The sequence below is a fragment of the Petaurus breviceps genome, unplaced genomic scaffold (assembly GCF_028583685.1).
Source record: "Petaurus breviceps papuanus isolate PSGF00001 unplaced genomic scaffold, PetGlider_PUasm1.0 91041, whole genome shotgun sequence".
NCBI lineage: Eukaryota > Metazoa > Chordata > Mammalia > Diprotodontia > Petauridae > Petaurus > Petaurus breviceps.
The window spans coordinates 27,171,436-27,196,976 of record NW_027187400.1 but is presented as its reverse complement, the minus strand read 5'-3'; the positions used below and the strand labels follow the sequence as shown (position 1 = coordinate 27,196,976).

Sequence of the window (25,541 nt, the reverse complement as noted above, 5' to 3'; positions counted from 1 at the left end):
CACCCTCAGGAAGCTTCTAATGAGGAAAATAACATACACTTAATTATGGGCATATAGGCTACATACAGAGTAGATAGAAGGTAATCTCAGAGGGTGGCTAAGGGACACCAAAGTGCACAGAGTGCTGGGCCTGGAGTCAGGAAGTTTCATCTTCATGAGTTCAAATCCAGCCTCAGACTCTCACTAGCTGTGTGACCCTGGGCAAGTCATTTTGCCCCGTTTGCCTCAGTTTCCTCATCTGTAAAATTAACTGCAGAAGGAAATGGCAAACCACTCCAGTATTTCTGCCAAGAAAAGCCGAAATAGGGTCATGAAGAGTTTGCAAAATTAAATGATAAATTTTAATCATCAAGCAGGATAATTGCAATATCATTTTGGGGGGTGGTTTAAAGAATAATTAATCAACTTTTGTATTTAAAAAATACACTAAGAAATCAGCAATAAGAGCAATTATAACAGATAGTTACAAAGGGCATTAAAATTTGCAAAGAACTTCCTATCATCAATTCCTCTGAGCTTCATACAACAACTCAGTATTATTATTTTCACTTTACAGATGAAGAAACTGACCCGGAGAGAGGGGAGCAGCTTCCCCCCAGGGTCACAGAGCTCAGAAATGGAAGATTTGAGCCCAAAGCACTGCCCACACTTTCCCTTTCCAGCTCTGTAGCCACAGTGAGAACAAGCTGCCATTGCCCAGAGAAAGATTCATGAGTCACCTCTCCAGCTGCCCCACTCAACACCCTTGGGACTTCCCAGAAGGAAATACCCCTCTCCAGCCATGAATCCCCAGGGTCTGTTGTCTGTTCCTATTAGGAAATTAGTCCCTTGAGGGCAAGAACCATCTCCCTCTTAAAATTTGTATCATCAATGCTTTAGCACAGTCTCTGACATAGTTGTCGTTGTTCAGTCGGGCCTGACTCTTGCTGACCCCATTTGGAGTTTTCTTGGCAAAGATACTGGAGTGATTTGCCATATCTATCTACAGCTCATTTTATAGATGACGAAACTGAGGCAAACAGAGCAAAGTGACTTGCCCAAGGTCACCCAGCTAGGGAAGTGCCTGAGGCTGGATTTGAACTCATGAAGATGAGTCTTCCTGACTCCAGACTTGGTGCTCTATGCACTATGGCGCCACCTAGCCACCTTCTGAGATTACCTTCCAACTATTCTGTAGGTAGCCTATATGTCCATAATGATGTGTATGTTATTCTCTCTAGAATAGAAGCTTCCTGAGGGACAAGAACTGTGCTTTTGCTAGGAAGCATCTGAGGACTAATATGAACTCAGGCCCAGAGCTCTATCCACTGAGCCACCTAACCAAATAGAAATTAAGTGACTTGCCCAAGGTCACACAGTTAAGCGTCCGAGGCTGGATTTGAATTCAGGTTTTCCTTACTCCAGGGTTCAGTTCTCTATCTACTGCACCACCCAACTACAATGTCTCACACATAGTAAGCCTTAATATATATTTTTTCATTCATTTGGGTCTTCCTGACTCCAAACACAGCCTTTTTGGCACTTAAAAAAAATCCTTTATTTTTCAAGCTTTATCTAGGCACCGTTAATCAATTAAAGAGGTCTCAAGATGGATATTGGTATGTTTACCCCCTACTTAAAGACAGAAAATGGATATCATTGTGGTACCTCATTATCCAAATGTCTAATCATTTCACTTCTCCAATGGAGTTTATTTTTATTTTAATGGACAGTGTTCTTTTAATGGCTCCCATTTTAGTGCTTAATGGAAAGCAGGATGACATAAAGATTTTATAGAGAAGGTACATTAAAAGAATGGTGTGGAGATGACCTCCTAGGACAGGGGACCTTTCCTTGATCCCCTGTGATTGGAGCAAATCACTTTCTCTATCCCAAACTCAGTTTCCTCATCTAGGAAAGAGAGGATTGGACTCGATGACTTCCTAGGGCCCTTCTATCTCTAAATAGAAAGGAAAGGAAGGAAAAAGAAAGGGAGGGAGAGAAAATGGAAGAATGGGAGGAAATAGGGAAGAGAAGGAGGAAGGGAAGGAAAAAGTAAGGGAAGGAGAGATGAAGGAAGAATGGAAGGAAAGAAAGAAGGGAGGAAGAAATGACAGAAGCAAGGAAGGAGGGAAGGGTTAGAGGGAAAGAAGGAGGGAAGGATGGAGGGAAGAAGAAAGTAAAAGGAGGAAGAAAAGAGGAGGGATGAAAGAAGAATGAAAGGAAAGAGGGAAGGAGAAAGGATAGAAGGAACAAAAGGAGGGAAGGGGTGGAGAGAAAAAAGGAAGGAGGGATGGAGGGAGGAAAAGAAAGAAGGGAAGGAGGGATAGAGGGAGGATTAAAAGAAAGAGGAGTGGAAGGAAGGAGGGAAGAGAAGGAAGGAAAGAAGGAAAGAAAAAGGAAAGGATGGATGGAAGGAGGGAGGAAGAAACAAAGGATGGAGGGAGGGAAGGGAAAGAGGAAGAGAAAGGAGGGAGGAGGGGAAGAGGACAAAGGGAGGGAGAGAGGGAGTAAGGAAGGCTTCTTCATAAGTAATAATCTTAGATCAGGAGATTCTGAACCTTTTTTGTGTCCTGGACCCCTTTGAGTCAGTCTGGGGAAGCCAATGGACTTCTCAAAATTATGTCTTTAGATGCATAAAATGAAATACAAAGCATTACAAAGGAAACCAATCATATTGAAATAGTTATCAAAAAATTTTTAATTAAAAAAAATTAAATTCATAGACCCCAGGCTAAGCATCTCTATTTAGAATGTGCCCTGGGACACTGAAAATTTAAGTGACTTGCCTAAGGTCACTAAACCAGTAGGTGTCAAAGGTAGGGCTTGAACCCAGGTGTCCCTTCCTCTAAGGTCAGTTCTGTCCACTAAGTCACATTGCTCCGAAAGCTGTAAAAGCCTTATGAAAATGTGATTCATTGGGGCGGCCAGGTAGCACAGCGAGTAAGAGCACCGGCTCCAATGTCGAGAAGACCTGGAGATTGAATCCGGGCTCCGACACTTAGCACCCATCCAGAAACACCTGGCCATGTCGGGATGACCTGGGGATCAAATCTGGGCTCTGACACAGCACCACACCCAGAAATAACTGGCCTTGAAACCTTGAGCAAGTTCCTTAACCCCAATTTCTCATAAAAAAAGAAAAGAAAAGAAAAGAAAATGTGATTCATGATGATGTTACAAGTTTTGCTATAAAACTGTGACTCAAAAGTTCAATACTAATCAGATCTTTGGAGATCGGAGAGAATTGACGTCATGGTGTCATTGACACAGAGTCCTGGCCTTGGAGTCACAAGAGCTGGCTTCACATCCCACTTCTGACACTGTGCAGCTGTGCGGCCATGGACAAGTTCATTTATTTCTCAGTGCCTCCTTTCCTTCATCTGTAAAATGGGCATAGTACTGTACTACAGAGGGTTGGTTGTGAGGCTCAAATTAAATAATGTATGGAAAGTGCTCTGTGGACTTTAGTGTTAGCTGTAAACATCCATAATTACTACTACTACCACCACTACTACTACTACTGCTACTACTACTACTACTACTACTACTACTACTACTACTACTACTACGGGAGGTCTTTGCACATCAAAAAGTCAGTTATTAGATCTAGAATAATAATAATCGTAGTTTTATATAACACCTACTATGTGCCAGGAACTGTGCTAAATGCCTTACACATATTATCCCATCTGATCCTCACAGCTGCCCTGGAGGGAGGTACTGTTATTTATGATCACTTTCTGATAGTCCTGTTCCCTGGATGGGAGCCCTCAATCCTTCCACTTCGTCAGTCCCGGTCTGTGTCTGTAGCTCGAGTCTCCACTAGAGGGCATTCCCAGTCTTTGAGGAGCCCCAGGCTTTTCTTCCCCCACCTACTAAATCCGTGGTTAAGGATCCCCTCTGTGCACTTCTGCGATCTCTCCTCAGCCGCATCATCCGTGTTGCCCTACAGTTCACCTGTCCCCTTCTGCAGTTTAGATGCTGCCGGGATGAATCCCAGAACAAAGGGTTTGTTTACCCAGCTCTGCTCAGCACAGGGCTTGTCTGGTGCCTTCCTTCCGTTGGGGATTTAATAAGTAAAGTCCAATGGAATTGCTCCAACAAACCACTCTACATCAGTCTTTCAGGATTTTTTTTGAAGCCTCCTCTTGAATGATGTTCATCTCCCGACCGCAGACATTTTCACTGGCTGCCCCTCTTGCTGAGAATGCTTGTCTCATCTTCGTCTCTGTCTGATGCGTCTCCTCTCTTAAATATCACATTTTATCCTGTCTGTGACGTGTTTGTGAGCTCCTTGAGGGCAGGGACTGTCTTTTGCCTTTCTTTGTAGCCCTGGTACTTAGCGCAATGCCTACCTACTTTATGGGTCCAGTGAAGGCATTAGACCTCTGAGGTTCCACCCCCGCCCCCCTGCTCTAAATCTCTTATCTTGTGACAATTTTCCCCAAAACTAGTTACTTTAAAATCTCATATTTTATTGGATATTTCTTGGACTACTAAAGCAAGCGAGCAGGTTGAAAACTGCACAGATGTGTTTTGTTACAGATGGAGTATCTAATCAGGCTGTTCTACACTCGTTTTTTTTCATACAGTTGAACAACATTATGCCTCCAATGTGCAGAAGAGTCAGCTTGTCCAGAGGGACATCCAGATAGCCCGAAAGCTACAAGATGTGGAAAACCGGGGAAGCAAACCAGGAAAATCTCACCAACAGAAAAAAATGTAAGGGAATACTGAGTCTTCATCCTTCACCCCAAAATTTTCTGTTCCACAAATCTTTGAAATGATCCCACCCATTTTTGTTTCTGTAACTCCTACTAGGGGAGGAGGCCTGGGGAAATGGGAAGAGGACAGGATTTGTCAGGAGAGATTTTTTGTGTTTGGGCATTTCAATTGTGTCTGACTCCTCTTGATCCCATTTAGGTTTTTTTTTTTTTTGGCGAGGATACTGGAGTGGTTTGCCATTTCCTTTTCCAGCTCATTTTACAGATGAGGAAACTGAGGTAAATAGGGTGAAGTGACTTGCCCAGGGTCACTTACTAGGAAGTGTCTGAGGCCAGATTTGAACTCGCAAAGATGAGTCCCTATATGCACTATGGTGCCACCTAGCTGCCGGTTATCAGAGGACCTTTTGCTAACTGTAACCTTGAGCGAGTCACTTCTCTCTAGGTCTGTTTCCTTGTCTGTTAAATGGGGGTTTGGACTACTGACCTCCAACGTCCCTTTGGATTAAATGGCCTCTGAGTGCCCTTCCAGGTGCAAACCTACAATCCTATAAATTTTAACACAATGCATTTTCAGAGATTGTCGTATAAGATATAAACAGAGACCATTTCATTTTTGTCTCTGTGTCTCCAGGGCCTAGCACACAGTGCCTGGCCCTTGTCATAGTTGAGCCATTTCACTTGTGTCTGACTCTCCATGACCCAATTTGGGATTTTCTTGGCAAAGATATTAGAGTAGTTTGTCATTTCCTTTTCCCACTCATTTTACAGCGACTTAAAGTACCAGGGTCACACAGCTAGTAAGTATCTGAGGTGAGATTTGAACTTGGGTCTTTCTAACTCCAATCCCAGCACTCTATTTACTGTGCCACCTATCTACCCTGCCTGACCCATAGCAGTTTGCTTAATAAATGTTCGTTAATGGTTAGAAGTAGATCTGGGGTGGCTAGGAGCTACAGTGAATAGAGCACCAGCCCTGGAGTCAGCAGTACCTGAGTTCAAATCCGGCCTCACACACTTAACACAAAACTAGCCTGTGACCTTGGGCAAGTCACTTAACCCCAATTGCCCTACCTTCCTCCCTCCAAATAAACAAAAAGAAAAATCTTAATAAAAAAATGTAGATCTGGAAGTTGGGTTATTCCTTTTGGGCCAGCAGGATCATTTTCTGCCTGGAAATGTTCCCCATTCTTACACACCAAGGTTGAAAATCAAACCCAGTTTGTCTTCCTTCTTACCCACTCTTCTCCCTGATATTTAGGGAAGAGAGTGACTCAGAACTGGCTCGATCAATCCAGGAAGAAATTCACAGGAAAGCAGAGGAGTGTCGGCAGAGGGAAGAAGACGACCAGGTATGGGACAAGATGGCCCCGGGGCTTCTGCCCTGCTCAGACTGGGGGGATGTTGGGTTCCCACACGTTGATAAGCTGGGAAGCATCTTGTCAGAGGATGCCCTGAAACCCATGACATAATATTCAGATTTCTGATTCTAATCTCCTGCTAGACAGAGTGACTATGTCCTTTGTTATCAGTCAGTCGTGTGCGGCTCTTTGGGCCTCATGGACCACAGCACAACAGGCCCAGGCCCTTCTCCCCAAGTCTTCCCATACTCAGGATCACTGCTTCTGATGCCATCTCTCCCTCTCATCCTCTGCCATCCCTTTCTCCTTTTGCCTTCGATATTTCCCGACATCAGGGTCCTTTCCAGTGACTCCTGTCTTCTCATTATGTGGCCAAAGTATTTAAGCTTCAGTCATTTCTCAAAGACCCATTTCAGTGTCAAGGTCAGCCTTGATGTCCTTGAGGAAGGTCCTCCCTTTCCCAGTGGAGGTTACAGCTCCTCGTGGGCAGCTTGTCCATACCCTCCCGTAAATCTGCCGCAGAGTGTCCATCCGGGGCTCCAGGAGCCTCCTTTATGTATGCTGAATTTATGGGATACCAGTGCAGTGCCTAGGAAGTCAGGTGCCCCTTGTGTTCCCTTTCCTGGGCCTCAGTTTCCTCATCTGTAAAATGAATGGATCAAACTCAAGGCCCTCTGAGACTCAGATTGTAAGCTCCTTGAGGGAAGGGCCTGGTTTTCACCTTTCTCTATATCCCTATTCCTTAACAGTGTACATAGTAGGGGCTTAATAAATACTCATTGACTGAGCGACTCTAAGATTCCTTTTATTTCTAAATCTAAACCCCTGACATAGAAAGTATTTAACAAATGCTTGTGGATGGAAGAGGTCTATGATTTTAACAAACAGAAAAGTCATGACTCTTCTGAATTATTATTAATAATAACAATTTGTATGATGCTTTTAACATTTGCAACATACCTTTAAATATATGATCTCATTTGAGCCTCACAAGAGCATTGTGAGACGGGTGTCACAGGGTCATCATCCTTGTTTTACAGATGAGGAAACTGAGGCTTAGAGAGCTTACTTGACTTAGAGGATCTTAGGAAGGAAGGAGATAAGCATGTATTAAGTGGCCGTTATCTTCCAAAATCTAAGCACTTCGTAAGTATGATCAAGTCTGATCCTCACAACAACCTTGGGAAGGAGATGCTATTATGATTCCCATATTACAGTTGTGGAAACAGAGGTAGACAGAGGTTAAGTGACTTGCCCAGGGTCACACAGCTGGCAAGTGTCTAAGGCTCGATTTGAAGCCAGTTCTTTTCTTTTTCTTTTTCTTTTTCTTTTTTTTTTGGATGGGGGAAGGCAGGGCAATTGGGCTTAAGTGACTTGCCCAAGGTCACATGGCTCATTTTTGTGTTAAGTGTCTGAGGCTGGATTTGAACTCAGGTCCTCCTGACTCCAGGGCCAGTACTCTAGTCACTGTACCGCCTAGCCACCCCAAAACCCAGTTCTTCTTGATTCCAAAGTCCAGCGCTCTATTCACAACGACATCCAGCCTCTGGTGATGCCTTTACTGAAATAATTTCTGGATTTCTATTTCCTCATCTCTAAAATGGACTTGGAAGCAAGAGGGTAGAGAGGCATAAGGGGTCCCGGGTTTCATTCTCACTTTTTATGTTTGCCACCGGGGTGTCTTTAGGAAAGTCATTTGATCTTTCTGGGCCTCAGTTTCCTCCTCTGTAAAATGAGGGTTGTTGGACTAGGTGGCCTTGCCTCCTAGATCCCTTCTAGCTCTACACCTATCATTCTATTTAATTCCGTTCAAGAAACATTTATTAAGCACCTACTGTATGCCAGGCACTGTGTGAAGCACTGGGGATGCAAAAAGAGGCAAAAGACAGTGCCTGCCTTCAAGGAGCTTACAGTCTAATGGGGAAGAAAACATGCAAACAAACATATATACACATATATACACACACATCCATATACGCATATCACACATATATTTATACATATACCATGCATATATTTCTACATATATCACACATATATATTTATACATACAGCATATACATGTATAAATATATCACACATATTTGTGCATATATTTATACATGTACATATATGTGCATATATTTATACATATGCATATATATATTTATACATACACGCATATATTGATACATACACACTCATATACATACATACAGATAGATAGATAGATAGATACAGATACAGATATATACCAAGCTTTATACAGTATAGAGAATAATTAAATATGGAACCCATGGAAATTAAGAGGGATTTTGATTATGCCTCTGTGATCATGCATTTCCTTTCCCCTCATGAGTTACAGCGATAAATCAAAAAATAAAAATAATAAGCCATTATCTTGTACCTTGGATTTCATTGTATGAATCACTGTATTTATTTTAGCAAGTGGTAAACTTTGGGAATGAGAGCCCTACTGGTAGTTGGTCTTTACTTCCCCCTTGTGGTGAAGGTTGTTTAGAGCCCTCTTTTCCTCCAAATCCCTCCTCATTGTTTTTTTCTTCAATAAAGAAATTTGAAAAGGTCTGAGATTTAGGATTGGAACCACTGCCATTATAGATATGAGAAGACTGAGGCCAAGAGAGTAAAGGGACTTATCCAAAGTCATCTAGGTCCTTAAGTGGTAGAGGTGGAATTTGAACTCATCTTCTGTCTTCAACTCTAGAACTGCCTAGCACATAGTTGGCGCTCAATAAATGCTTATTGATTGATTTCTTTTTATTTATTGAGTGAATTCTTTTTTAATGCTTTATTAACTTCTGATTTACATCATTAACTTCTGCCAGATTTTGAGTTACAAATTTTCTCCCCATTTTTCCCCTACCCGCCGCCCCAAAATAGCAGTCCCACAGGATATTCCCTCCTCCAATCTGCTCTCTCCCATATTTTCTCCCATACCCCTTTCTGCTTTTCCAGTGGATCTCTATGCCTCAGTGCCTGTATAGCTTATTTCCCAATTACATGTAAAATAGTATTAATAATAGTGTATATATATGTATATATATTTGAATATTTGATTTGAAAACTTTGAGTTCCAGATTCATTCCCTTCCTCCCTTGTCACCCACCCTTACTGGGAAGATAAGCAGTTCAGTATAGGTTGTACATGCGTGGCTAATGCAAAACAATAAAATAGTAGATACATTGTAAAAGACTGACTATATTTTCCTCCCTCCTATCCCACCTCCCACTTGTTCAGTTCTCTACTTTGATCCTGTCCCTTTTCAAAAGTGGGTGCTTCCAACTTCCCTCCCCCCGAGCCTTCCCTCCCTTCCATCATCCCCCCTCTCATCCTCTTCCCCCCCCTACTCTCCTGGAGGGTGAGATACCCTATTCAGTGTGTATTTCACTCCCTCCTCAAGCCAAATTCAATGGGAATAAGGTTGACCCATTCCCCCCTGCCCTCCTATTCTTCCCCTCCATTGTAACCATTTTCCCTTGCCTCTTCTGTATGAGATAGTTTACCCCAATCTGTCTCTCCCCATCTCCTCTCATTATATTCCTCTCTCACCTCTTAATTTCACCTTTATCATCCCTTCCTGTTAAATTGGTCCTGTGCTCTCTATTTATGTATACCTGTAAGTATATATACACACATTCAATATGTATTCATATGTCCATATACCCATATATATATTCCCTTCAACTACTGAGAAAAGTTTCATAAGTTACAATTATTGTTTTTCCATGTAGGAATGTTAATAGTTCAACTTTGAGAAGTTCCTTATGATTTCTTTTCCCTGTTTACCTTCTCATGCTTCTCTTGCTTCTTGTATCTGAATGTCAAATTTTCTGTTCAACTCTGGTTTTTTCAGCAAGAATGCTTGAAAGTCGTCTATTCCACTGAATGACCATATTTTCCCCCTGAAACATGATACTCAGTTTTTAGGTGACTCTTGGTTTTAATCCCAGCTCCTTGGACCTCTGGAATATCATATTCTAAGCTCTTCGAGCCCTCAGTGTAGAAGCTGCCAGATTCTGTGTTATCCTGATTGCGTTTCCACAATATTCAAATTGTTTCATCCTGGCTGCTTGTAATATTCTCTCCTTAATCTGGGAATTCCAGAACCTGGCTATAATATTCCTAGGAGTTTTCTTTTTGGGATCTTTTTCAGGAGGTGATCGGTGGATTCTTTCAACCTCTATTTTGCCCTCTGGTTCTAAAACATCAGGGCAGTTTTGTTTAAGAACTTCCTGAAGGATGATTTCTAGGTTCTTACTTTGATCATGGCTTTCAGGTAGTCCAATAATTTTTAAATTATCTCTCCTGGATCTATTTTCCAGGTCAGTGGTTTTTCCCATGAGAGATTTCCCATTGCCTTCTATTCTTTCATTTGTTTGGATCTGTTTAACAGCATCTTCATTTTCTCATAAAGTCATTAGCTTCCATTTGCTCCAATCTAATTCTGAAGCAATGATTCCCCTCAGTGAACTTTTGAGATTCTTTTTCCATCTGGCAAATTCGACTTTTTAAGGCATTCTTCTCCTCATTGCCTTTTTGAGCCTCTTTTGCCATTTGAGTCAGTCTGTTTTTTAAAATGTTATTTTCCTCAGTCAGGCTGTTGACTCTCATTTCATAATTTTCTTGCGTTGTTCTCATTTCTCTTCCCAATTTTTCCTCCACTTCTCTTATCTGCTTCTTAAGGTCCTTTACGGCCTGTAACCAGCTCATATTTTCCTTTGAAGCTTTTGGTGCAGGAGTTCTGACTTCACTGTCTTCCTCCTGTTCCATGCTTTGCTCCTTTTTGTCCCCAAAACAGGAGTCTAATGTTGGATTCTTCTGTCTGCTTTGTTTCCTTTGCCTGGTCATGTTGCCCCTCAGTCACTTGACCCCTGAGCTTTTTGCCACAGTAGGACTCTGCCACCAGACAGGGGAGCTTTCATCCCAAACACTGGGGTTTTCTCAGTTGCCGGAGGTATTAGATGGGTGCCCTCTCTGAAGCCTCCACACGCTCTGGCAAGCTGGACATACACCCCCAGGACCTCCACCCTAGACTGCAATCCATATCCAAGCAGGTTAAAGCAAGAGCGATTACCCCTCAGACTGGTTGCTTGGTCCCCCTACACTCTGCAGGCCAGGAGCTGAAGCCGCCATGTGGCACTGGCTGGCTGTGCAGGGCATCTCAGCAGCTTCTCACCCCGGGGGCAAAAGCCACGCACTCCCACTTACTGGGCCCCAAAGTCCAGACTGCACTGACCTCTCACTTTGTCCTTTGCATCTATGTGTTGATAATTCTGGAAACGACCACAGCTGCTGCTGATCTGGAGTCCATCCCACCACCTGCTGGTCAGGCCCTCCCTGAGGCTAAAGCCTTGGCTTGGGGCTGGGCTCAGCTCCCAGAGAGCTGCGCTGGCTGATTCCTGCCGGCCTGCCGGGCTGTCCTCAGTTGGAGGTTAGCTTTTCTGTGTCATTTTGTGGGTTCTGCAGCTCCAAAGTTTGTTTAGAGTCCCCTTTTTACATGGATTGGGGAAGGTGGAAGCCAGAGCAGCGGGGAGGTCCTGCTTCTACCCCTTAGTGAATTCTTACAGAAGGATTTTAGGATCTTCGAGCCTGGAGACAGCAAGAATCTGGATCTCCTACAACATGCGATTTTACCCCCTTCCATAGTGGTCCCATGGGGAGAACACTAGTCCTGGAGATGGGAAGACCTGAATTCAAACCCTTCCTCAGATACTTACTCACTCTCTGACCCTGAGAAATATCACTCAACCCCTGTCTGCCTCAGTTTTCTCTGCTGCAAAATGGGGATAATAGGGATAGCTAGGTTGTGCAGTGAATAGGGCACCAGCCCTGGAGTCAGGAGGACCTGAGTTCAAATCCAGCCTCAGACACTTAACACTTACTAGCACTGTGATCTTGGGCAAGTCACTTAACTCCAACTGCCCTGCTTCACCCCTCCAAAAAGCAAAAACAAACAAAAAAATGGGCATAAAAATAGGACATACCTTCCAGGGCTGTTGTGAGGATACCTGGATGTAGTGTTTGTAAAGCACTTTGCAAATCTTACAGAATTATATAGATGCGAGCTAGAGAAATAATGCAGCACCTCAGGGAGGAGCTGACCACCCAAATCTGTGAATGGTGATGAATTGAGTTCTCTTCTTTTCTAGGATTGTTATCCTAAATTGAGACTGTAGAAAAAATACAGTTCATGTGGAGCGGCTAGGTGGCGCAGTGAGTAGAGCACCAGCTCTGGAGTCAGGAGAACCTGAGTTCAGATCTGGCCTCAGACACTTGAAACACACACACACACACACACACACACACACACACACACACAAACTAGCCATGTGACCTTGGGCAAGTCACTTAACCCCAACTGCCCTCCCCTCCCCCTCCAAAAAGCCAAAAAAAAAAAAATACAGTTCATGTGGGCCTATTGTTGTACTTCAGAGCTTTGCCTGAGTGTTGCTTCCTATAGACTGAGGACCAGCAACGTCTAACTATCCTAAGAGTGGATATTATAGTTCTGTGATGTCTAAACATGACATCTCAGATTCTCAGAAGTATCTTGGATTTTGAGCTGGAAGGAAACTTTGGGGTGACTGAAGCAAACGTCCTTCATCTTACAGATGAGGAAACTGGGGTCCACAGAGGTCAAAAGTGATTTATCCAAGGTCACACAAGTATCTGAGACAAGCTTTCACCCCTAGACTTCCTGACCTTACGTTTAGTGCCTTAACCATTGTACCACCCTATCTCCCAAGGACCCAACCTAATTCTTGAGGATTCACAGATTACCTAGATACATGGCTAGATAGCACCAGACCACAATTTTCTCATATAACTTCAAGTCTCTTGTTGCTAAAGTATACCACGTCCAAAAACAAATATGATGAGAGTATATTGCTTTGGAAAACCACAAGTTAGCATTATCTGTGCTATGTTGTGTTGTGTTTTTAATTATTCTGTTAAACATTTTCTGATTACCTCTTAATTTGGTTCCGCTTCCCCGGGGAGATTTGTGCTGGGAGCCAGATAGCAGGTTCTTGGATCCTCTTGCTGGCCTATTTATTTTCCTTTGGATAGGATCTGACTCATCAGTGTCTTCCTTGTTGCAATTGAGAAAAGTTCATGATCTGGAGTCAAAGGATCTGGGTTCAAATCCTGACTCAGTCACTTACTTATCTGTGTGACCTTGAACAAGATGCTGAATCTCTCTCCTGGTTTATAAAATGAGGTGGCTGGACTAGATGACCCTTCCAACTCAAAATCTATGATGCTGTGATCCTAAAATTCAGTCCCCAGGATTGAGCAAAATTCTTAAAGACTAAAATGTTTTCATACAAGTGTTTCTTTTAAGTGACAATAAAAACCAATGGAAAAATTGTGTCCCAACATAAATGGGTTAATATAGCTAGGGAGAAAGAGGGAGAAGGAGCTTAGTACCGAACTTCTAATTTTTATATATTTTTAAAGATTTCTATTTCTTTATTCTGAACTTAGCAAACACCACATAAAGTGATCATTTCCACGTATTGGATAGTAGATAAATGGGATGTACAGGAAACTGCCAACCTCAGTTGTGATCAGCTTACTTTTCCTTTTAAGTACGTAACACAGAATGCAGCTTTCAAGGGTGTTTATTTGTCTGTGTTTCCTTCTGTTCTTTTTAGCACATTTAAAAATGTTCCCATGAACCTATTTTCTTTCATTTCTTTTTTTGGCCATCCTTTCTCTATTCCTTTCTTTTCACCCCCCCACCCCCACCCCCAATCATGGAAAAAAAGGAAGGAAGAAAGGAAGGAAGGAAGGGAGGAAGGGAAGGAGGGAAGGGGGGAGGGAGGGTAAAAACCTTGTAATAGCTATACTATTTGTTATGTCTGTGGCCTCTTTGTCAGGAGACAGGAATACCCGACTTTTTAGAATCTCACGATATACAGAGCAAAGTCAATTGATGCGGGTAGATTTCACCAGACTGCTTCAGATTCGTACAAGGGCTCCTGAGGGCTATTTGCTGAGTGTTTGGGTTTATTACTTTTCCTGCTTATTTGAGAGGTCTTTGTTTTTCTTCTGTCACAGGAAATAGCCAAGAAATTGCAAGAGTTAGAAGAAGAGGCATCTTCCCTTCCAAGCCCCCACAGCATGAGAGGTAACAAACCTAAGGGGGACAGCAGAAATGAATCCAGTCCCTGCCTGGTGGTGGTGGTTATTTTTTCATGATTAATTTTTATTGATATCTCTGTCTTTTCCATCACTGACATTTCCCAACATAATTTATCCCTTATAACAAAAAATGAAAAATTCAGCAAAATTAACCAAAATTTTGAAAAAGACCAATATTTTTCAGTGTTCCACACCTATAGGCCCCCACCTCTTCAAAGAAACAGGAGCTGTGGGAGGGCAGGGGGATGTCTTCTTTTTTTGTTTTTTGCCTTTTGGAGGGGGAAAGGCAGGGCAATTGGGGTTAAGTGACTTGCCCAGGGTTACAAGGCTAGTAAGTGTTAATATGTCTGAGGCCAGATTTGAACTCAGGTCCTCCTGACTCCAGGGCTGGTGCTCTATTCACTGCACCACTTAGCCGCCCCAGTGATGTCTTCTCATATCTCTTCTTAAGATCCATACAAAGTCATCATATTCTGAAGCATTCATGTGAAAAATCATCCCAGATAAACAGTAAGAAGAAAAATGTATATCATAACAACCCTGAGTCTTTCCCTCACACCCAGAAAAATGGAAAAGAGGCCAAAAGACAGGAAGCTGAATGACATCGAAAATCATATGTATTTCACAAATTATGATTAGTGCAGTTGATGGCACAGTGGGTAGAGAGCTCTGGACCCGGAGCTGGGAGGACCAGAGTTCCAGTCAGGACTCAGACACTAGCTGTGTGACCCTGGACAAGTTATTTAACCTGTTTGCCTCAGTCTCCTCATCTATAAAATGGGATTCTAATAGCACCTACCTCCTACTATAAAACTGAGATAATAATAGCACGTACCTTCCAGGATTGTTATGAAGATCAGATAAAGTATTTATAATGCCCTTAGCATAGGGCCTGGACCATAATAGGAACTATACAAATGCTTATTTCCTTCCCTTCCCCTTCGCCTTCCTTTCTATTAGCACTGATAATACTATGTCAGCATTTATCACAATAGGCAGCCGGGTTGTACAGTGGATAGAGTGCCAGGCCTGAAGTCAGGAAGTCTTGAGATCAAATTCAGCCTTAGACTTGCTAGCTGTGTGACCCTGGGCAAGCCAATTAACCCCGTTAACCTCAGTTTCCTCATCTGTCAAATGAACTGGAGAAGTAAATGGTAAACCTCTCTAGTATCTTTGCCAAGAAAACCCCAAGTGGGGCCACAAAGAGTCAGAAGTAATTGAACAATAAATTTACTATACTGTCTGTTCACTGGAATCTCACAGCAAAAATAGCAGTATGTTGGAACAGCTAAGTGGCACAGTGTAGACAGCAGCCCTGGAGTCAAGAGGAAGACCTGAGTTCAAATCCAGCTGCAGATACTTACTAGCTGTGTGATCCTGGGCAAGTCACCCCAACTGCCTCTTCCTCCCCCCCCCAAATAAGAAAAACCATAGTGCCTTGTCCTTCAAATCAAGAAATATATGAGATAAAAGTGGAGACAGCTTTTTTTTGTAAAGATGATATTTGTCTTTTACAAAAAGGAAATAAAGAAGAAAGGTTTCTATTTCAACCTCTGAGAACATTTAGATGGAATATTGTACCCTGGAGTACTGTGGTCATCTGGGAAGCCACGCATGTCCAGGAGAACATCAATAAACTCTCCAAAGGGGGAGGCTAGGTGGTGCAGTGAATAGAGCACCGGCCCTGGAGTCAGGAGGACCTGAGTTCAAATCCAGGCTCAGACACTTAACACTTACTAGCCATGTGACCTTGGGCAAGTCACTTAACCCCAATTGCCCTGCCTTCCCCCCTCCAAAAAGCAAAAATGTAGTAATAATAAAATAAAATAAACTCTCCAAAGGAGGCAGTCAGGATGGCAAAGGATTGAAGTTAGTGGGGATGAGGAGCCTAGAGAAGAGAAGGCGAGGGGAGGGGGAGCGGGAGCGGGAGCGGGAGCATGACACCTGTCTTCAGATACCTAAAGGAGTCTCACCTGGAAGAGGAGAACAATTGTTGTTCAGTCATTTTTCTGTTGTGTCCGACCCTTTACGACCTCATTTGAGATTTTCCTGGATGAGATACTGGTGGTTTGCCATTTCCTTCTCATTTTTATATGAGGAAACTGAGACAAACAGGGTGAAGTGACTTGCCCAGGGTCACCTAGCTAGGAAGTGTCTGAGGCCCGATTTGAACTCACAAAGATGAGTCTCCCTGACTCCAGGCCGGGCACTCTATATACTATGGTGCCACTGAACTGCCCATGGACAAAGATTCAACTTTTTTTTTTTCTCTTTGGTCCCAGAGGGCAGAACCAGGAACAATAGGGGGAAGCTGAAGAGAGACCAACTTAGTCCTATTGTAAGAAAGAATTTCCTAACAATTAGACCATACATCATAGGTCTAGAGGCAGAAGGAACCTCAAGGGTCTTCTGGTTTTACAGAAGAGGACATTGAAGTCCAGGGATATGACAACTTCCCAAAGTCACCCAGAGGAAAGATGGTGTCAGAATGGGACCTGGGTCTTCCAACTCCAAAGACACACCTGTTTATACCATCCTGTGTTAAACTGAAGAGAACTGTACCTCTACTCTCAAACTCTCCTAAGTTTACATGGTTTGAGAAGAGGCAGGTAGAGGCAGATTGAAGGACTGGACCTGAGATTTAATGAATACAGGGAATTCCTAGTAAGAAGGCTTCCTCTGTTGGTATAGGTCAGCTCCTCTTGTGGGACTTAACCAACATCAAGGACTTCATCTCTTGGTTGGAGGACTTTTCTTTATGGTGTTCAGATCCCATAGGAATAAAGGAAGAAGAGATCTTCTGCAGATCAAAGACTGCAGAGCATGTGACTGACAGGAATATAGCTTGTCTGGATCAGAGATAGGACTAGAACCTAGGTCTTCTATGCTCTAAAGCATGGATATTTTTAAAATTAGCTTAAAAAGGCTGATACTATAAACAAATTAGGGGAGCAAGGAGTAGTTTATCTGTCAGATTTATGGAGAATGAGGAATTTATGACCAAACGAGATAGAAAATATTATGAAATGTGAAATGAATAATTTTGATTACATTAAATTGAAAAGTTTTTGCATTGAAGCCAATGCAACCAAGATTAGGAGGGAAGTAGAAAACTGGGAAATAATTTTTACAGCTAGTGTCTCTGATAAAGGCCTCATCTCTAAAATATATAGAGAACTGAGTCAAATTTACAAAGAATACAAGTTATTCCCCAATTGATAAATGGTCAAAGGATATGAACAGGCAGTTTTCAGAGGAAGAAATTAAAGCTATCATCATATGAAAAAAAATGCTTTAAATCACTATTTATTAGAGAGATGCAAATCAAAACAACCCTGAGGTACCACATCACATGTATCAGAATGGTTAGCATAGCAAAACAGGAAAATGATAAATGTTGGAGAGGATGTGGGGAAGTTGGAACACAGATTCATTGTTGGTGGAGCTGTGAGCTGATCCAACCATTCTGGAGGGCAATTTGGAGCTATGCCCAAAGGGCTAAAAAAAAATATGCATACCCTTCAACCCAGTAATACTACTTCTAGGGCTATATCCCAAAGAGATCATAAAAATGGGAAAAGGACCCACATGTACAAAAAATATTTATAGCAGCTCTTTTTGTGGTGGTTCAAGAACTGGAAATCAAGGGGATGTCCATCAATTGGGGAGTGACTGAACAAGTTGTGGTATATGAATGTAATGGAATACTATTGAGCTATGAGAAATAATGAGCAGGCAGATTTCAGAAAATCCTGGAAAGACTTATATGAACTGATGCTGAGTGAGGGGAGCAGAACTGGGAGAACACTGTATACAGTGACAGCCACAGTGTTTGCGGACTGATTTTGAGACTTAGCCCTTCTCAGCAATGCAAGGACCTAAAGCAATTCCAAAGGACTCATGATGGTAAATGCCAGTCACATCCAGAGTGTGGAGTCAGAATGAAGAGCAAAGCAGGCTATTTTCTCTTTCGTTTTGTTTTTTCTTTCTCATGATTTCTCCCACTCTTTATAATCTTCTATACAACATGACTAATGTGAAAATGTGTTTAACAGGAATGTATATGTACAGCTGTATCATATTGCATGCCATCTTCAAGAGGGAGGGGGGAGGAACGGTGAGAAAATTTAAAACTTATGGAAGTGCATGTTGACAACTAAAAATAATAAATTAATATTTTTTTTTAAAAAAATTAGCTTAAGAGCTCCCCTCTACAGATAAAGAAATCAGAACAGGGAACAGCTAAGTGAAGCAGTGAATAAAACATGGAGTTAGAAGGACCTGAGTTCAGATTCAGCCTCAGACACTTGACATGCTTACTAGCTGTATGACCTTGGGCAAGTCACTTAACCCCAATTGCCTTTCCTTTCTTCCCTTCCCCCCCACAAAAAAGAAATCAGAACAGGATGCCCAGATGGGTAAAAGGGGGAGCCACTAAACTGGACATGAGGATCCCTGTGGGCTGCATATCAACTTAGTTTTAAAGTGTTACATTATCTATGTTTCATTGTGTTTTTACTTATTTTGTTACATATTTCCCAATTACATTTTAATCTGGATCAGGCAGTACTCAGAGGTCCCCTGGCCTGTGTGTTGGACACCTCTGCTCTAGAAATCCTTTCTTTACTCTTCGTTGAAGCTGATGATTGTGATTGCTTCCTTTTACTTAGATGTGACTCTCCCCCAAAATGATGAGACGGACCCCATAAACTGGCAGATGGCTGAGCTGGAACTCCAGAGTCAGGAGCAGCTCCAACAAGATGAAGAATTGGCCTGGAGATTGCAGGAAGAAGAGGAGACTCACATAGTAGGTGCAGAAAAGTTCTTGACCCACACATTTTTTGTGATCATTTCAGCCGAAAGGTGGAAATTTTCCTTTTTCTAGGCCAGTTTCCAAACTTTTTGTTTTTTGGTGGGGTTTTTTGCTTTTTTTTTTGGAGGGGGGGGGAGGCAAGGCAATTGGGGTTAAGTGACTTGGCCAAGGTCACAGGGCTAGTAAGTGTTAAGTGTCTGAGGCTGGATTTGAACTCAGGTCCTGCTGACTCCAGAGCCAGTGCTCTATTCACTGTGCCATCTAGCCACCCCAAAACTTTTTTGATTTTGCTACCTTCTCAGTAAAAAGTTTTGAGCTCATACTCCCAATATGTTTCTTTATTATATAAATTACACACTTATACTAATAATCGTGAACATTATAAAACTTAGAGAATAATCATTTTTAAAGGACGAGACAAAGATGACCAAGCAATTGATCCTGGAGCCATTGGAGTTTATTGAATAGTGGGGGATGACATGATCAGACCTGTGTTTGGGAAAATCACTTTGGTAGATGAGTGGGTTCAATGGGGGTAGACTTGAGGCAGAGAAATAAATTAGGAAGCTGTTTGTATAGTCCAGGCAAGAGATGGGGGTCTGTACTAGGGTGGTGACTGTAAGGGGAGAGAAGGGTACATATAGGGGAGGGAGAGAGTGCGGAGGTCAAAACCGATTGGATACGGAGGGTAAGGAAGAGGGAAATATCAAAGATGACCCTGGGCTTGTGAGTCTGGGGGATTGGGATGATGGTAGTGCCCTCAATAGAAAGAGGGAAGTTTGAAAAATTTTAGAAATGAATATTAAAAAATGATTTTACATATAACTGAGGGAAAATAAAATACTAAATACAAATTTAAAAAGAAAAGAAATTTTAAAAAGAAAAATGAAGTTGGGGAGTTTGGAAGAAAGGTGGATATGGCGGGAAGGAGTAAAATGAAGCTTGTGTTACAGTTCATAACCCACCCATACCAGCCTTTTTAAATGACTCACTGTAGCCCACCCAAACCCAAAAGGAAATGGTGCAGAAAAAGTCCATGCTGGGGGTTTTCCCACGGGTATGTCTGTCACTACTGCTGTGAGTTCCAAGTTGGCAGTGGATAGGTCATAACTGACCCAAAGAGCCAATGGCCAACTCAGAACAGGGTTGGTAGGGAAATTCCCAGGTGGTCTGGGGGTGGAGTAGAGGAGGATTTTAGGGGATACAGGAAATATGGTTGTGTTAGAGACCAGCCCCGCCAGTATCTTTTGCAGAGAGAGTGGGATGTGATCCTTCTTGATCATACCTTTCTTGGGGTCAATCACCCTCACTTTGGCCGACACCATTTTTTCTTTAACTATTTTTTTTAAAACCCAGTATACCCAAATCTCTTGGTTGAGGGACTGTTCTGTATTCACTTTGTTTCCCCAGTGCCTACCATCACCTTGCCTGGCACACAGTAGGCATTTAATAATTCTGGTTGAATTGAATTCCATTTGTACTCTTAGGGAATTATCCTTCATTACCCTTATTAGCTATTACTGATATTACTCCAGCAGTGAAGATATTAGCAAGCACCCACCTGCTGGGTTTTTTTTTTTCATCTAAATTTACAAACCCTTGAAATCTTTCCACTGACACCTTTGGGGTCTGTGTACCTCAGGTTAAAAGGCCCTGCTCTCAACAACAGGCTTTAAAATGCTCTTGTGACATCTTCAGATCTCACATTTTCTTGTTTTAATCAAAGGATGATTGAACAAATTCATCTCCACCAAGAATCTTGTAAACACGCATGGGAGATGCCTTGTTTTAAGGCTGCCTCTGACTCTACCACGTCGAAATTTGATGGGCACAACAGTGTCTCATGTTCTTCATACCTCGACCTTTCCGGTGGGTGACCTCCAGGAAGCCAGAGGAGATCATTTTCAATCAGTTTTGAACTGTTGGAAATTATTTCCTCCAGTTGTATACCTCAGAAATCAACAAACACCACACATCAGGGCATGATTTACTGCTTTATTGCTTAAAGAGTCTTAACAGTGATGGCAAAAATGCTAATGAGGTATATTAAACTTAAAAGTCATGTCCTACATATGTTTTTGTTTGTTTGTTTTGGGGGAGCTGGTTGTTAAATATTGACAAGCATAACCCTGTGTCTAAGCTCACCCCTGTCATTTCACAGATGAGGAAATTAAAGCCCAGAGGAATTAAATGATTGGGCTAACGCCACAGAGATGACAGTGGCCAAGCTGAGATTCAAACCGAATAGTCTGAACTTCTGAACGGTGTGACATAGATGAGGCCAGGGTGGTTAGGGAAGAAATTTCAACTTAGAAGACCCAAGACTCCAGGTCCCAGGGATTCTGAGCAGAGCTATAGGGCAGAACTGAGCTTGAGTCTGGAACAGCTGGGTTCAATCCCACCTTTGATTCTGATAGTGAGTGGGGAAAAAAGCCTTGGGGTTATAAATCAAGATAGAATGTTTTTCTGAAGGAAAGGGGGGTAACTCAGGAGATCTTAAGAGTTGCAAAAATCTCTAACCCAGGGGTTCTGGACCTTTGGGGTACCACAAACCCCTGGGGCCAGTCTGGTGAGGTCCATAGACTCTCAGAATCATGTTTTCAAGTGCATAAAATAAAATATATGAGATTTCAAAATAAAAATAGTACAAATAAAAATGTCTTTTTTTAATTCTGAGTCTGTGAACACTTGATATCTCTCCACTAATACCTTGGGTTCTGTGTCCATCAGATTAAGAATGCTCTCTCAACAACAGGCTTGAAAATGATTTTGTTATGTGCTCAGAGAGAGCAGCCTTAGTTCCCATGGTGCACTTTTTCTACCTTCCTGTTTGCATGCACTTGGTAACAAAGCCCCACCTTTAGTCTGTGGCCGTCTTGGCTTGGCTTCTGGCTTAGCTAGTCTGAGGGCCTCTGCGTTCTCCTGTAACTGAAGTCTGAGGCTTCCGTTTCCTCTTTCTGCACCCTCTGTGGACACTGGCGTGGGGTCTTTGGACCTCAGACTGTGCTTCTCTTGCTTTTTTATCTGTGAAGTCATAAGTAGGTTTTAACCCGTCTGTAGGGATGGACATAACTTTTCTGTCCTTGAAATTTCCGAAGCTGATAAAACCATGGATCCTGCATGCATTTGCATTTATTTCAATGCTTCAAAGTCTCTGTCATTTCATCCCTCCTGAGTTTCCTTCCATCCATGAGGAATACAGTTCATCTTTGCTTTAGGTATCAAAGGATCATAAATGTAGAGCTGGAGAAGGCCCCCAGAGACCACAGATTCAGAGGAGCTATTCTCCACCTTTTTTGTGTCATGGAGGCCTTGGGCAATCTGAAGCCTATGGAACGCTCCTTAGAATCATGGTTTTAAATACATAAAACAAAATACATGAATTACAAGGGAAACCAATAATATTGAAATATAGTTACCAAAATATTTTATTTATGCCTACAATTACAAAAGAACCCAATAATATTGAAATATGGTTATAAAAATCTTTTGCATATGTTTACAATATAATTATCAAAATATTTTAATGGACATAGAATTACAAAGGAAACCAATGATGTTGAAAGATAGTTATCAAAATATTTTTAAAAAACAAATTCATAAGCCTCGAGTTAAGAACCACTTATGTAGAATTATAAGGGACCCCTGTGACCATCTAACTGGAGGGAATCCAACTAAAATTTTGCAACTCAGAAATTGGCAAATGCTATAAACTTTTGTAGTTTGACTTGTTTTAACTGTCGAGACTTAAGAAAGTGATGGTAGGGGCGGCTAGGTGGCGCAATGAGTAAAGCGCCAGCCCTGGAGTCAGGAGGACCAGAGTTCGGTTCTGGCCTCAGACACTTAACACCCACACAAAAATAAACTAGCCATGTAACCTTGGGCAAGTTACTTAACCCCAATTGCCCTCCAAAAGTCAAAAAGGAAAAAAAAGTGATGGTGAAAATGTTTAAAATGAAGATTAAACTTAAAAGTGTGTCCTGTGTTCATTCTGGAGTTTTTTAGGTGGAATTGCTTGTTAAATAATAACCAACACAACACTGTCTAATCCAACCCTATGGATTTTTAGTTGACCATCAAGGCTAAATTGATCAGGGCAAGGTCACATAGGTGACAGTGGGTGATCTGGGATTCAAGCCCATTTCTTCTTAACTCCAAATCCAATTCTTCTTTCAGAATACCATGCTTGCTATGGCTTCCAAAATTCATTTGTTGTTGTTATTCAGTCATTGCTGACTCTTTATGACTCCTTTTGGGGTTTTCTTGGCAAAGATAATCTAATGGTTTGTCCTTTCCTTCTCCAACTCATTTTACAATTGAGGAAACTGAGGCAAACAGGATTAAGTGACTTGCCTGGGATCACACAGCTGCTAAGTATCCAAGGCCAGATTTGAACTCATGAAGATGAGTCTTCCTGATTCCAAGCCCAGCACTCTACCCACTGTGCCACCTAGCTGCCCCCAAAATTTATTACCTTGTAGCAAACTCCCTATATTTAAATTCTTTCTGCCTCATCAGGCTGATACCAGTTTGGCAGACTCACTGTGTTACTGGGCTTAAACTCTGAGTCATTTCAACTAGAGGGTACCCACTCCCACCCCTCACCCCAGGTCTTGTGGTTCATTGATAGAACCTTCAAGAATGTCAGGCTCACCTCCATACTTCGAGGAGACCTTGGGGGAAGGCTGGAGTGAAGGATTCATGGTGTTCAGTAGACAAGATGTAACCAATGGGAGAAATAATGTACTAACTGTAATTTCTCATTTCTTGGCAGAGAACAAGAAGGAATCGGGAGCGCAATGATGACTATCGGACTGCACAAGTAGCCCAGGATGAGGTGAGGGCAGAGACTTTAGTTGCCAACTTTTCTAATACTTTGTGGTTCTGTAGACGGAATCTACTATAAGATATTATTGCCCATCCTTTGTTCTTGAAGAAGACCAATAAAATCACGCGGGTGATGTCTTGCTGAAAAGATATTTCAATATCAGTGGCCTAGGTCAGTGGTTCCCAATACTTTTTGTGCCAGGAACCCCTTTCAATAATAATAACAACTAAAATGTGTTATGGACCTCTAGGATAATTTAATCTACAATTCATAATATTGTTTACAGTTATTTACTGCAAGTCACTATTCAAGAATTTTTAGCATGTATATCTTGGACCATCATCACGAACCCCTAAATGGGAACCACAGTCTATTTTCTCAAGTGGAGGTAATAGAGTGTTATTAGGCTGTAAGAAATGATGAATACAAAGGATTCAGAGAGACATGGGAGTCTTACATGAAGTAAGGCAGAACCAAAAAAACAATATGCCTAGTGAACACAACATCAATAAAAACAACTTCAAAAGGCAGCAAAACTGGGGCCCAATGCAATTATTAGTACGGTTTGTATCTTGCTCAGAATTAAAGGGCACATCCCTCTTTTCTAATAGTCACCAAAATGGGTATTTCTAAAGCATAGGACTGATCAGGTCACTCTTCTGCTTAAAAACCTTCATTGGCTCCTTGTTGACCATTGTATAAAATAAAAACTCATCATTTGACATTTAAAGCCAATCTTGGTCCATTCTATCTTTCTAGTCAGATTTTACAAATTCCTCCCCCTCATCATCAGTCAATCAACAATCATTTATAAACACCTACTATGTTCCTGTGTTAGGTAAGGGTACAAAAAGAAAAGTGAAACAGTCCCTGCCCTCAACAGGCTTACATTCTATTCATATATGAGTATCTACAAAAGAGAGGATTTTGATGGCAGGACACAACAGAATGTGATCCTGACCCTCAGCAAGGTGGGTCAGGAAGGGCTTTATTCAGGAAGTGGTGCTTAAGCCAAGTATGAAAAGAAAGTAGGGAATTCTAAGAGGTACAGGTGAGGAGGGGATGCATTTCAGGCAAAGGAATGGCCAGTGCAAAGGTGACAGCCTGGCTGACTAGACAATAGCTTGAAAGGTAGGTTGGGGCTGACTTTAAAAGGACTTTAAATGTTAAACAAAGAATTTTTTAATTTGAACCTTCAGGTAATAGGGGGCCACTGGAGCTCATTGAGGAGCAGATTGATGTGGTCAGACCCATGCTTTAGGGAAACTATTTTGGCAGCTGTGTGGATTATGAATTAAATAAGAGAGAGATTTTATGTGGGGTGATCCATTAGGAGGCAATTGCAATAGTCTAGGCAGGTGGCAATGGGGGGCTCAACTATGATGTTGGTTGTGTGAGTAATGTGGATGTGAAAGCTATTCCCCACTTAGAGTATTCTCCTTGCCCCTGAAACATTCTCCCTTCTCACATCTGCCCCTCGGAATTTCTAGATTCATTCAGGGCACTGTTTAAGTGGCTCTTTCTATATAAAACTCTTCTTCTCTCTACCCTCCCCCATTGCCCATGTTCCCTTAGGAAAAAAATTGCTTTATATTTATTATTTACTAATATGTGTATACAATGCTTCCTTCTAACAGAATCAAGAAAGAAAGAAAGAAAGAAAGAAAGAAAGAAAGAAAGAAAGAAAG

General features: G+C 42.0%; 1 protein-coding gene across 1 annotated transcript in view; it reads left to right on the top strand.

Annotated features, from left to right (window-relative positions):
* LOC138154585 (coiled-coil domain-containing protein 50-like) overlaps positions 1-25,541 on the top strand; it is a 43,532-nt gene that overhangs the window by 5,309 nt on the left and 12,682 nt on the right. Inside the window, exons 3-7 of the mRNA XM_069079556.1 lie at positions 4,575-4,704; positions 5,968-6,058; positions 14,129-14,198; positions 18,883-19,019; positions 23,800-23,862. Coding sequence (XP_068935657.1) covers positions 4,575-4,704; positions 5,968-6,058; positions 14,129-14,198; positions 18,883-19,019; positions 23,800-23,862 — 491 coding nt within the window. The remainder of the gene's footprint in view (positions 1-4,574; positions 4,705-5,967; positions 6,059-14,128; positions 14,199-18,882; positions 19,020-23,799; positions 23,863-25,541) is intronic.